At 41.5% G+C, this 12574-nt stretch overlaps 1 protein-coding gene across 2 annotated transcripts in view; it reads left to right on the forward strand.

Moving 5' to 3' along the window:
• Positions 1 to 12574, forward strand: part of alpha-Man-IIa (alpha-mannosidase 2) — a 65730-nt gene that overhangs the window by 36464 nt on the left and 16692 nt on the right. For both annotated transcript variants that reach the window (XM_075692618.1, XM_075692620.1), the window contains 7 exons: positions 592 to 777; positions 2322 to 2436; positions 3909 to 3982; positions 4087 to 4249; positions 8332 to 8462; positions 10382 to 10478; positions 12164 to 12289. In XM_075692618.1, the coding sequence (XP_075548733.1) occupies positions 592 to 777; positions 2322 to 2436; positions 3909 to 3982; positions 4087 to 4249; positions 8332 to 8462; positions 10382 to 10478; positions 12164 to 12289 (892 nt within the window). The remainder of the gene's footprint in view (positions 1 to 591; positions 778 to 2321; positions 2437 to 3908; positions 3983 to 4086; positions 4250 to 8331; positions 8463 to 10381; positions 10479 to 12163; positions 12290 to 12574) is intronic.

Here is a 12574-nt window from a genome sequence, read left to right on the forward strand (position 1 = left end):
CAAGTCCGTTGTAACGAGCATGGACTGTAGACCCTTGCCCATTTTTCTTGCTGAAAAAATTTGATGTATACTATATTTCTACTTTCTTTAGGAGGTTTAAGGTAATTTCTGTGTTAGTTTTCTGCTTTGAACACATAGAAAGTGGGCACGCTTGATTCGGGGGCATGTTAGGCTAAGCAAATACTGCCGAATTAATCTGCGGTGTGTTCTAAGCTTTTTTCTGAATATTGATTTAATTAGATCAATTTCATTGGTCCTGTCAGGTTTGAGTTAATAGGAGTTGACTGAATAAATTGTAAATGACGGTCATAATTTTAAGCTAATGTCATTTACAATTTAGTTAGATTGAGTTAGATTTTTATATACTAGAAAAAATGAAGTAAAGAAAGACAAATGAACAAGTGAATTGTACACACACATTGCTTGTGCGTGTTATGAAGTCAACGCACCCTGCTTGGACCTACTTTGCATTGGAACGTGTTGTCAGGCTAGTTTATTCTTGCTGAATGTCATCTTATAGGATGCCGAGCAGCAGTCATGTACATGCTTGGGATTTCAGTGGACTTCATTTTTTCTCTTTTTTTTCTGCAGGGGCGCCGAGATCATGTTCTCCCTTGTATGGGCACGCATGGGTTACATTTCCAATGACTACATGCCGCTGGTAAACAGCATGATGAATGGCCTAGTCACTGCACGCCAGAACCTAGGCCTCTTCCAGCACCATGATGGCATCACTGGCACTGCCAAGAACCCTGTTGTTATCGACTATGGAGTCAGGTGAGGCTGTTGTTGTACGCAATCAGTCAGCCACTTGCTATCTTACTCGTTCTTGCAGTTACAAAATTCATGGAACTGTTTTGTGTAAAATCAGTCTATTATTCAAAGCATTTAGTAAGTAATGCCAGCAATTTATTTCCAATGATTTTGTCAGTCATTTCACTAAGCGAGGACTTTGCAAGGTGTGTTTGGAAAGATAATTGTTCCAAACGACCACATCAAAGAAACAATCAAGGCCATGAACATTGCAGCAACAACTTAGAGGAAAGACTGAAATCGTTTGGTAATGATGACATGGAAGCTATGTTGGCAAAAAGGCAGTGGCAGTTGACCATGGGCTCAGCCTAAGCAGAACTGTTCAAACAGCATTGAGAAAGATTTCAGCTCAAAGAAATTATGGGGATGGTTATTGAGTGGTGATAATGGAAGAAACTCTCCAGAAATGGTGAGCCCATTGAGAAAGTGACGCAGCTGACCAAGTAGGGAACATGTTTTCATAGTTAAATCTTCAGAAGATTATGGACGGCAGAAAGCGTCTAGGTAGTTGTTCCTCTTCATGATTTTTAACTGCATTCATATATATAGACCATGTATAACTTAGTCTGCAGGCAGCATAAGGCCTTCTAGAGTCTATAGGCTAAGCATCCATGCAACTTTATTTCTATAGTAGGGTACCGTTAATTCTGCTCCGGTTAATTTAATTTTTCAATTAATTATATCCTGGATGAACGTCCTCTCCAGCACTCATGCATTTTTATGTTCCCAAACTTTTGTTATTTCTATCCTAAAATTGGCCTTTGATGGATAATTTGAACTTGACCACTCAGCACAAACATGCTGACCCCTATGGTGACACTGATAGCGACCCCTTTAGTGACAATGTCTGTCTTGGCAAAGCTTATGGAACAGTGAAATGTTCAACACACTTCATTGCTCGTTAAAAATGCCTATCTTCAACCCACCCTAGGAAGATTTACAAGCAATAACCATAGATCACAATGTATGATTATGGTATTTACCCTATTATACTGCACACCTTTATTAAAAAAGAAAATTGGGCCGAAAATTTGCTGCGCGATGCAATCAGTCGCAAAACTAAAACTGCCTTTGTAACTTTCACATGCTTTGCCGCATAACAAGGACATGTTGCGACGAAATATTAAAGAAAAAAAGAACTGTGATAAAGCTGACTTTAGGAAACCAGATCTCATTTTGAAACAAATTTTTTGCTAAAAAATTGTGTGTGCATTAGATTTCTGCTTTGTTTAGAAGCTTTAATGTTATTTCTATGTTAGTTTACTACTTTGAGTATAGAAGGTGGGTACGCATTTATTTCAGGGGCATGTTAGAATCGAGCACATATTGCCATATGAATCAGCAGTGTGTTCTGGGGTTTTTCTCTGCATCTTGTTTATTACAACCCACTGGATAACTTGATGAATTTCGTCAGCCTCGTCATGGTCGAATTAACGGAAGTTGACTGCATTTATATTATCTTTCTGTTATCTTCTTCTATTCATGCATTCATGCAATTTTCTTGTTAGGTTATTCAAGTCTCTGCAGCATCTGAGAGAGATTATCACCAAGGGTGCTCTGTATATGCTTTTTAATGCGCCTTCTCAAGGTGGTATTGAAGATGACCTCTTTGTTCTCCAGATGGTAAGCCAGCTAAGTGTTATGTCCCTGTGCATTGTGCATTTCAAGGGCGTTGTGTAGGCCGAGCATGGCGGTAGAGGTTCGATTCCTGGCCACGGTGGCCGCATTCCAATAGGGGTGAAATGCGGTAACATTCACACACTTAGATTTAGGTACGCATTAGAGGGACACTAAAGAAAAGAAGTTATTTAAGCTGTATTAGCAAATTATTCTTTTACAACACCAAAAAAAGCCACTCTTGGTGTGACAGCAGGTGTCGTAAGTCCGAAAAAAATGCAGGAATGAAAGATGGGGGTGCAAGGCCACCTTCTAGTTCCCACACAGGCTCGTCGCGCTGTCATGGAGTTTAGCCTAGTTCAATTTTTATCACTGATGATGTACTGTATTGTATCCTAAACGAGCCAGGATGTTAAATTAGCAGGTTTCAAGAACATTTACTGAGCCACAGTGGCTTAAATACGAAGAGTTTCTTCAAAATTTGCCATGTCACACTGATACACTGGCTCTGGGGTTTAAGCACAAAATTTTAAAAATGCAATTTTGATATTCTTATTCTTTTTTATTGGTAATAGACTCCGTATTGCAAAATTTACAAGACTAGAGCTTTAAAAAAAAACTCTCTCAGTCTAAAGTGATTTAGTGTTCCTCTTTAGTGTCCCATCTTTAGAAGCCCGAATGATTGAACTTAATTCAGATCCACCCACTAAAGCACAAAAATAACGGACATGTAAAAAAGACAAACAGCAAGGAAAGAAAGAAACAGAAAGAAGGAAGTACAAGAAATTTCCCATTCATCAAATGCATACAGTGTCTGTGTATCCTAACTGGTAGTTATTATTGCTGTCCCCATTTTGTACTGGACCTCTCCCTACCATATCGCCTTTAATGATTACCATATTTTCACATGCACATATAATGTGTCCCAGTGTATTATGCACACCTTCAGTTACCATCCTAGGATCCTAGGAGAAAGGGGACAGAACTCGCACACTGAATTCCACACAACATTCAAATCTTTAAAGAAGCAGCATGGCAAATTATGTATTTCCATGCAAAGCAAACCTCCAGAGACAATCTTGCCTTTGGGTGCATCTTTACAGCATGTGAATTTGTTTTGGGTTTTGGTGCGGCTTTGCGGCAATGCACATTTTGCCTTTAGCTTCGGCTTCACAAAAACACGTCATGATTGCCACGAAGCAGTGCCTATAGGCACAGTTTGCCTGTGGTTAGTACCCTCACTTTGTACCATGTTTTCAGTGCAGATTATATAAATGGGCAAAAATACAGTATAATAACGTGCATTGGAGCTTGTTAAGTTATACTTGCAGTTCATTGCTGTGTTGCTTATCTTGCCTCGTGAGTCTTTTTGTCTTTTTTCTTCTTCCAGTTTTTCGTAACCCTGTGACTTCCTCTGAGTGTGAGCTGAAAATTCGAAGTGGGATGTGCCATAACCTGCTTGTTGAACTTTGTTCTAGGATGACGTTCGGGACACTTATGATGGAATGCCGCGCAAGCAGCTTCTCACATTTACCAGGGAAGGGCGAATTAGGTAAAGTAACAGATCTGCTATGCCTCTGCGTGTACTGCAATACTGCGATTCAACGCCCATCCCCAAGATATTTCCATTGTGCCTTATGTGCGTGTGTGTTTCAGGTACATTGTATTTTATAACTCCCTGACTGTGCCAAGAAACGAAATGGTCAGTCTACAGGTCTCCACTGCATCCATTGTGGTGATCGATGCCAATGGAAGCGTCGTTCCGAGCCAGCTTTCTCCTGTTTGGAACAAAGAGGAGCTCATCAGAGGCACATTTGAGGTGAGCAGCATGGCTGAACTAGGTCATGCCTGAGAGCTCCATCATGTGGAACTGTCAAGCTTGCAAGTTTTAGACAAGGGGATGCACGCTGCTTCCAGCTGCTCAAAAAGCCTTCTGTTAACATGGCAAGTGAGATTGCAACCCCCTGCTGTACAAGTATAATTTCTTGTTTGGAATACTGAATCCTCGAGCATACTTTTCCTTTATAGACTTCTCTAACAAATGCTAACCATGGGCCTACACAAATTCACACTGAACTGCCACAAGAATATGTGAGCAAGTGCTTGAAAGCACTGGGAACTGGCACGTACCCAAATTAAGAAGCATACCTCCCCCCGCCTACGTCCCCACTTCTCACACACATTCCTAAAGCGCAGCCAAATCAATGTTGAAACTTGACAGCTAGTCGGCGGTCAACATTTTGCTGCCTTTTTCACTCCTTTTGGATGGCAATAGTTATCGGCATCTGCTGGGGTGTGAAGGCCAGTTTCCTCATCGATTCGGTGCCCACGCGGTTAACTCGAGATGCATTCAGTTATCACCGTCTTTTCGACGGTCACATGCATCGCTGCTGCATCGTTAGTTCAACCTTCTATGTTTAGACTTATTCAGGGACCAAGAAAGGGATTCGGTTCGTGGTAAGCTGGTTGTATGCACGTGGAACAAGTTGTGGCCAGAGAAAACACCAATTGCGTTTAACTTTTCCTTTTGCTTCATTATTTCCTCGAGTAATGGCTCGCAGCGACGCTGACAGATTCTCGGAACCATATACGTGCGATATGGGTTAGATAAGGTGGAAAATAAAAGTATACGAGACAGCGTCCATCATCAAACCCTGCAATAACCCTTAAATCCATAGGCAGTATGACTGTCACCCGTTAACTTGTCTGGCGTTTCCCTAATTGTAGAGCTCTTCTGGTGGAAGATTGCCAATTGGAAACAAGAGTCTCAAGGAGTTGAAAAATGAGGCGATCCACTAAGGGAGAGAGCCAAGGCAACAGCCAAGCAGGAAGGAAAAGCAAAAATTAACAAATAAAACCGTTGTTTATGAAAATATTTATGGATCAGCATCTTTTTACTTATAAAGGAAATAGCTAGAACAGAAAAAGGAAGTGGAGAACAGTTCTGTGTGTTCTGAATGACGCTTCTACAGTTATCATTCGAGCCGCCTAACGTAGCCACTTCTCTGCTGTGCTTATGCAAGTGTTTTTCTAACCTTCCGCGATGGGCATAGTAGATCTAGAATTGCAGTGTCCTGCACCCTACGCAGTTGTACGGGACTGGCAGCCACGCATCGTTACGTAACTTCCCAAATAACAACACGAGTCGGTTGTGGCACTTAGCTTGGTAGAGCATAAACGAGGGATGCAAAAGAACTGTGATTGTTCCGCAAATATATATTTCTCTATAATTCTTCCAGAGCTAATTGAAAAAACGCTACTATAGCCGGATACAAATTAAGTCTGCAGTGAAGGCCCGCCCATGCCCTCATAACTGCCAGCCACTGTTCCTCCACAAGGCTGCAAATAATTCGTACTTAAAATTTTTCCTGTTACCCAAATAAGGCGGTAACCACAAAAATAAGATTATTAGCTCGTAATTTTATATCTTTTGCCTCGTCTACTATAGTGGAATGGTCAAAGCCTAATTCTTTATTGAACTGAGATAACATGCTTGCTTTGCTGCAACTATTTATTGTCAAGTTTCACTTCAGTTGGCAGTGAAGTTTCATGAGTAAAACGGGTTCAGCAGTGAAATGAACGGCACCGCATAATTTTGAAGAGTGAAATGCTCAGACTCCATACACTTTGCCCATGCTTGTTGCACACCTCATTGCTTCCGCCGATGAAAAGACTCTTCAAGAACAGCAGGTGCTCCGGAGTTATCAAGCACAACGCCATTTTGAAAAGGCCGCATGACGACGATTTTGTTTGCTTCTGCGATTGGCTGGCGAAGTAACACAACTCCGCGTTGTTTGTGTGCCTTGGTTGCCAACTGCTGTTCCTTTTTTAAGTTGTACTCTACTAAAGTAATCTTTATTTTACACTTTCGCTTCTTTGCTTGTTCTTGGCAGTGTTCTTCCTGCGCTTTTCTGTGCAAGTCCATTTGACATAGTTCCTTGTTTGCCAAGTAAAGGAGAGGTGTATCGCACAGGCTTACCTGTAAAATACACCTTATTTCATTTCTATTTTGTGGCTTTACACATTTTTATGGCGAATGGTGGACGCTATTCACATTTGTACTAGTAAAGACCCCCCCCCCCCTCATTTGCATAGAAGTTACCTTGGGTTGGGCTACCTTCTATACTTGCTTGCAACAGCACGTGTTCTGATGCTTTTCCTATTATATGCATGGCGAACGTCTCCATTGGGTTGGAAGCGCAGTTGCCACTGACGCGTAAGATCCATTAACACGAAAGAAAAATGATATCAAAAGCTTTTCAGTGCATGAATGTACCCTTTTTCAGACTGCATGAAAAGTTATATGATGTGCTTGCTTTTTAAAAATGGCTACTCCTAAAAATGAGCAAAACGAGAACAAGGTGAAAGCAGGAATCGATTTTGCGACAAGTGGACTTGTCTTCTTCAAGGCGACATATGCTTTTCTTGCCATAGTATATGTAGGTGGGGTTCTTTAAAGGGGAGAGAGCGTAAGGTGGGTGGGTGCGGCAATAAGTGAAAGTGTGTTAGCAGCGAGGGTGTCGAATTGAGAATAAAGGACTGCTGTGCACAAGGCCAGGAACATGGCCGTCAATCACGTGTCAACGCCCGTGTGTCAGCTGGCGTGTCATCGGTGTGCACAGCAGCCCTCTATTACCTGTTTTTATGTTCTGAGCGAGAAAGAAAATACAGAGAATCATATCTTATCCATAAGTTCAAGACAATGCAACTATTAGGCATAAACATTTCAAAGGGAGCTTTAGAATCTATTTGCTATCCTAAATTTCAAGCTATAGGCAACAACACTTAGTTTGGTTTCTTAGAGTTCTTCTTCTTATTATTCTTCTGTTTCTTTTTCCTTTTATTTCTTTATTTATTCCATTTTGGTTTTTTTTTTTCCCACGTGCACCTGTTTCTGCCCTTCCTTCTATTATCTCTTTCAGAGACACGATAGCCCACACCACCATAGAAACAGTTAATATAGGGCTGCTGTGCACGCCGATGGCACGCCGGCTGACACACGGTCGTTGACACGTGATTGACAGACGGCCGTGTCCCTGGCCTTGCTTGTGCACAGCACTCCTTTATTCTCAATTCAAACCCCTCGCCGCTAACACACCTTCGCTCGTTGCCGCACCCACCCACCTTACGCCCTCTTCCCTTTAGAAGAAAACCACCTATACATACTGTGGCGAGGAAAGCACATGTCGCCTTGAAGAAGACAAGTCCACATGTCGCAACGTTGGCACCTGCTTTCACCTTGTTCTCGTTTTGCTCATCGTCTTGAATTTTCATCTCCCGCCTTCCCCGTGTTTTCCCTGTACTCCTAAAAATGTCATACGAATATGAACTGACACAGGATCATTCTTGTTTTATTTCCATATTTATGGTGATATTTTCATGAACAAATGTGCAAAAGTTTTCCATCACATGAGTCATGTAATGCCTTGGCCTGATTTTCATAGAAATAAGTCAGTAGACTTGGAACCATGAGCGAGATAGTTTCCGTGCCACTGATTGCTTGCCCGGCATTGTAACCCAAGCAATTGCCTGTGCACAAGTCGCAGCATTGTGCATTTTAGTCAGCTGACTGTAAAGCAGAAAACCTGTTAAAGGTGCACATAGCTGTCAGTTGTGGTAGCTCTGTCAGTAGATTGCTGCACACGCATTTTTGTTCAGTACATTTTGGCACTTGGGCTGTTTGCAATTCTTGCAAGAAAGAAAAAAAGGAAAACGTGTTTAATCACTTCTTGTATTGTTGTTTGGCAATATGAGTTATGACAATTTATGTGGAATGGAGAGGGGAAAAAATGTGTAGGAATGGTTAGTATGAAAAAAAATAATGACTTGTCCAAAACTAAGGCACTCTCTCAAACGCTTCCTAGTTCCTCATTTAATTATTGTGCGTTTATTTGTTTCCAGCTGTCCTTTTTGGTCGATGTCCCACCTCTCGGCTTGGCCACGTACCGGGTGGAACACATTGAGGGAATCAGTGGCATGGTGTTCCGTGCTTCCGTCACACTTTACAATTCCCTTTCATCCCCTGACACATTGTAAGTAAACATACCATGTCATTTGTGTTTTGCCTAGGCAGCTGCTCAATCACATGCTATCTAATAGCAGCCTTTGAAGGCACAAGCTTTCGCAGCAAACACCTGCCTCTGGTGCACACTGCGACAATGTAGTGTATGTTCGGTGCATGCCTTGAAAACTCACCTTCTGTACTCTCATGTAAGGCCCTTGCTGTGTCGTGTCTGTTGTGTAGCAATCCCCGACTACCTTCCTGCTTTTCATGTGTGATATCAAGTACTAGTGACATCACGGGAAAAGCGTGTGAAAGGACTAAACGCTAAATAAACATATTCTTTCTTCAGTTGTTCAATCAGCGTATGGCTCAAGACATATCAGTGTCATGTCGCATGAGGCAGCTGTAAACAGCTGTAAACCAGCAACCAAGTGAAAGAAGTTGAGTGACACAAGCAGCTGTTCATTGCCTATAGTGTGCACTTGCTGAGAGTTCTTCAGATCTTCTCAAGTGTTAGAACTCTTAGATAATTTAACACTTTTGCATAGCTAGTTTATAGACACTTGGTCAATTCTTTTGTACAGGTTATGCTGCGTGATTTTTTTCGCGAGTTGCTTTGCATTGCTATCTACTGTGTAAATACAGCTAAACCTCGATGTAACGAAGTCGGCAAAATCGGCAATTTGCTTCATTATATCAAAATGTAGGTTGTCACTGTTGAATTCTTACACGGAAGGGTCCACAAAATTTTATGAATTATAGGGAAATAGCAAAAAGGAAATTTAAATGAAAAGAAATTTCATTTTGTTGAATCTGAGCGGTGACGAAAGATACAGTTTCATGCCATGCCATATCTTAACATTGGCAGTACAAAGCGAAGCAAGCCACGTTTTTGCATCCACTCTGTCTCCGTGGCTGATAGTGTAGCCCCCGGTGGGATGATGCTATCATGAAAAACGCCAGCAGCGGGCAGCGAATGCTTTGTCTGAGTCTTGCTTCAACACATCTCCAAAATTCGAGATTATGCTGCCTCCAGTACTAAATGCGTGGAAAGACAGCGCACGTGATGCCACGCCATCTCGGCACACCCACTCCTTGCACACGGGGCAGATTACCTCTAAAACAAGGCACGTGTGCCATGAATGCACTCAGCCACACTGACAGCCATAAGCAGCCACAGCTGCACTGGAAAAGGAGGCGCACACCAGGCTGCCCCCACCACCCCTTGCGTGCACGTAATTGCACTATGCTCCCCTCCCTCCCCCTTTCCTCTTGCTTGGTGCTCATCGAGCCACCACCTTCTCAGCTCACCCTCGCTCTCTTTCACTGGCACCCAAAGCGTACAGCGCCTGGGACACAATAGGATCTTATCATACTTGGACTTTACAAAGAATATGATGCTGCTCCGCTTCAGAGGTTGCTCTTGGTCGCGGTGCAATTCGAGAGTTGCGTCTGCAGAAGTTTACATTTATTGTCCCAGTATTCCTTGGTGGCAGCAGAGAAATTTTATTATATTGAAATGAGGTTAAACACACTTCGTTATATTGAGGTTTTATATGCATTGTGTTCTATGGATGAGAATGTATAAGAAGTTAAATACTTCGTTACTATATCAAGAATTTCATCGTATTCAGGTTTAGCTGTATTTTTTTTTCCTACATGTTCTGTGTTCGATTCAGCGTGTTGGTAAATTTCCATGTGAGTGACAAATTTTCTCAAATGAAATGCCTGCACCTTGTGGATTTTTGCAAAATATGGTTTTTCCCTAAAGGATATCAATGCAGGCTTCTTTACTATAAGCCATCAGAGCAAATGGATTGGCTGATTGATTATAAAATGGTGAATGTCCTCTACATGGTTCTTGTGTGCCAGACCTGACCTGTCAAGTTTGCAGATTGGCTTGACCTTCTTTTCTTTTCTCTTCTCTCTTTTTTTTATTCTGTTTAGATATTTTCCAATATCGCGCTCAGATTCTAGGGAAGATTTTCGGATACAGACGCCATATCTAGCAGCCACATTTTCGCCCACCACAGGAATGCTGAAGGTATGTAGCTCCCATGCTTGTGAACATTTTCTTACTTTGTCTTTCATTCAAATTATTTTCAACGTGGATAATAGTTATGGCCCTTACAACTTGTGCACCTGTATATTCATGTAACGGAATTTCCTTTCTTTTTATCTATGAGCATGTGGGCATCTAGTAGTTCTTGAATGGCAAAGAACTTACCTAGACACGTGATTATTGCTCTGAAAACAAATAATAAAGTGCAGGTATTTCTGGCTATTATACAGGTAAAACACTTTTGTCTACCAGTTCATTTATTGAGCTAGTACTACTTGATATTGATGTATATACCGTATATACCCGCAGTTTTTGCTCAGTGGCTATGGTGTTGGACTGCTGAGCACAAGGTCGCGGGATCAAATCTTGGCCACGGCGGCCGCATTTCGGTGGGGGCGAAATGTGAAAACACCCGTGTACTTAGATTTAGGTGCACATTAAAGAACCCCAGGTGGTCGAAATTTCTGGAGTCCTCCACTACGGTGTGCCTCATAATCAGAAAGTGGTATTGGCACATAAAACCCCATAATTTATTGATGTATATACATACAATTTATACTCATCATCGAGCTTCACAGCACTTTATGTACGTTTCTTTATTGCAAACATTTTTAAATGTTGATAAACAATGATCGATTAGCCACAGATATTTATTGCTTTTTCCAAAGCTGATTTATTGCCAGTAATTATGTTTGCATTAGAGAATGTCTAACCAGTTTAAATTAAATTTGGAATGGTAAAAGTCTTTTTTTAAGAACAGTGCTCTGTGACTCAAGACTTACGACAAGATTTTGTGAAGGGCTAAGGCAGAAGACACAAAAGGACCAGGGCTCGTGTATCTGTACATCTTATATCTCCTAAGTCTTAGTTCTCTGCAGGTTCCTGTCCTTAATCTGGACAGTGTAACACAGTGTCCCGAGCCATACGGCGCACTACAGCATGTCAGGGTAGAGGTGTCAGTTCATACAATCAGCCTCATTGCAACGAATTCGCATCAGATGCAAAAATACCTTTGCTATATCAGGTATTTAAGCAAACACACTGATATTACCCAAGAAATTGCAATCAGCTCTATGTGAAAGGAATGCAAGCATGCCACCTCCAACAGTTCAGCAAAGGTTTAGATGATCCGCGAGTGGCTTGTCATGCTGATACTTGGCATGTGAACAACACTAATTTACAGACGTGCCTTGCATTGTTATTAATGTGCAAATGATTTGGTTACACAGAATCAACATGTTAGCTTGCCAGCTGCAGGCTAGCCAAGCCAAGCCATTGGCCAGAATGTGCACCTGTGTCCAGAAGTGCCATTTCAAATTGCTATTGCTGAGTATTTGACATTTTTGCTACCAGAGCACATATTTCATGCTGCAAGTGAACTAATATTTGGTTCGCTATAACATAATTGTCTCACAGTTTGCATTTCCAGTCTCGTTACAGTGCTAGAAAACTCATTTAAGTTTTACATAGCAAACCAAATTGTAGGTTTACTTCATTATATCTGTGTTGTTTATATCAAGGAACTATTGAGATAAAGCCTCTTTTTACTGGCTTAAGGAAAAGACAGGGTACTTTCATCGTTACACACTTTTGCACTGCTCTATCATGGAGTATAAATTGACATTTTGAGTAGTATTAAGAACTAACCGGCCTTTCTCTTTCTTCAGCACATTCTAGTGAAAGACCAGAACGTGAGCCTAGACATTGAGTCTGTGTTTGTCAAGTATGGCACCCGTCCCAAGAACAAGGATCGCAGTGGAGCCTACCTCTTCCTTCCTGATGAGAAGGCTAGGGTATGCACGGTTTTTGGAACAGCTCTTTGCTTAAGCATATGTGAAACACTAAAGTGTGCATTTCATATGTCTTCATGTCCTCATCTTTTTTGCACCGTAGCATATAAATTAGGCTGAACTGGTAGTTAATATTATTAAAACACACTCTGCTTTTGTTTTGCCAAAGAGGTAATCTACCGTATTGGTGCAAAAAATGAAGGCAGCCCTTTGCTTGAATTTCATGCCCAGGAATTATGTTCGGAAATTCCTGAACTTTTTTACCCCTTATTAACCCCTTTAACTTCC

This window comes from Dermacentor variabilis, chromosome 5, assembly GCF_050947875.1.
Source record: "Dermacentor variabilis isolate Ectoservices chromosome 5, ASM5094787v1, whole genome shotgun sequence".
In the NCBI taxonomy this organism is placed as follows: Eukaryota; Metazoa; Arthropoda; class Arachnida; order Ixodida; family Ixodidae; genus Dermacentor; species Dermacentor variabilis.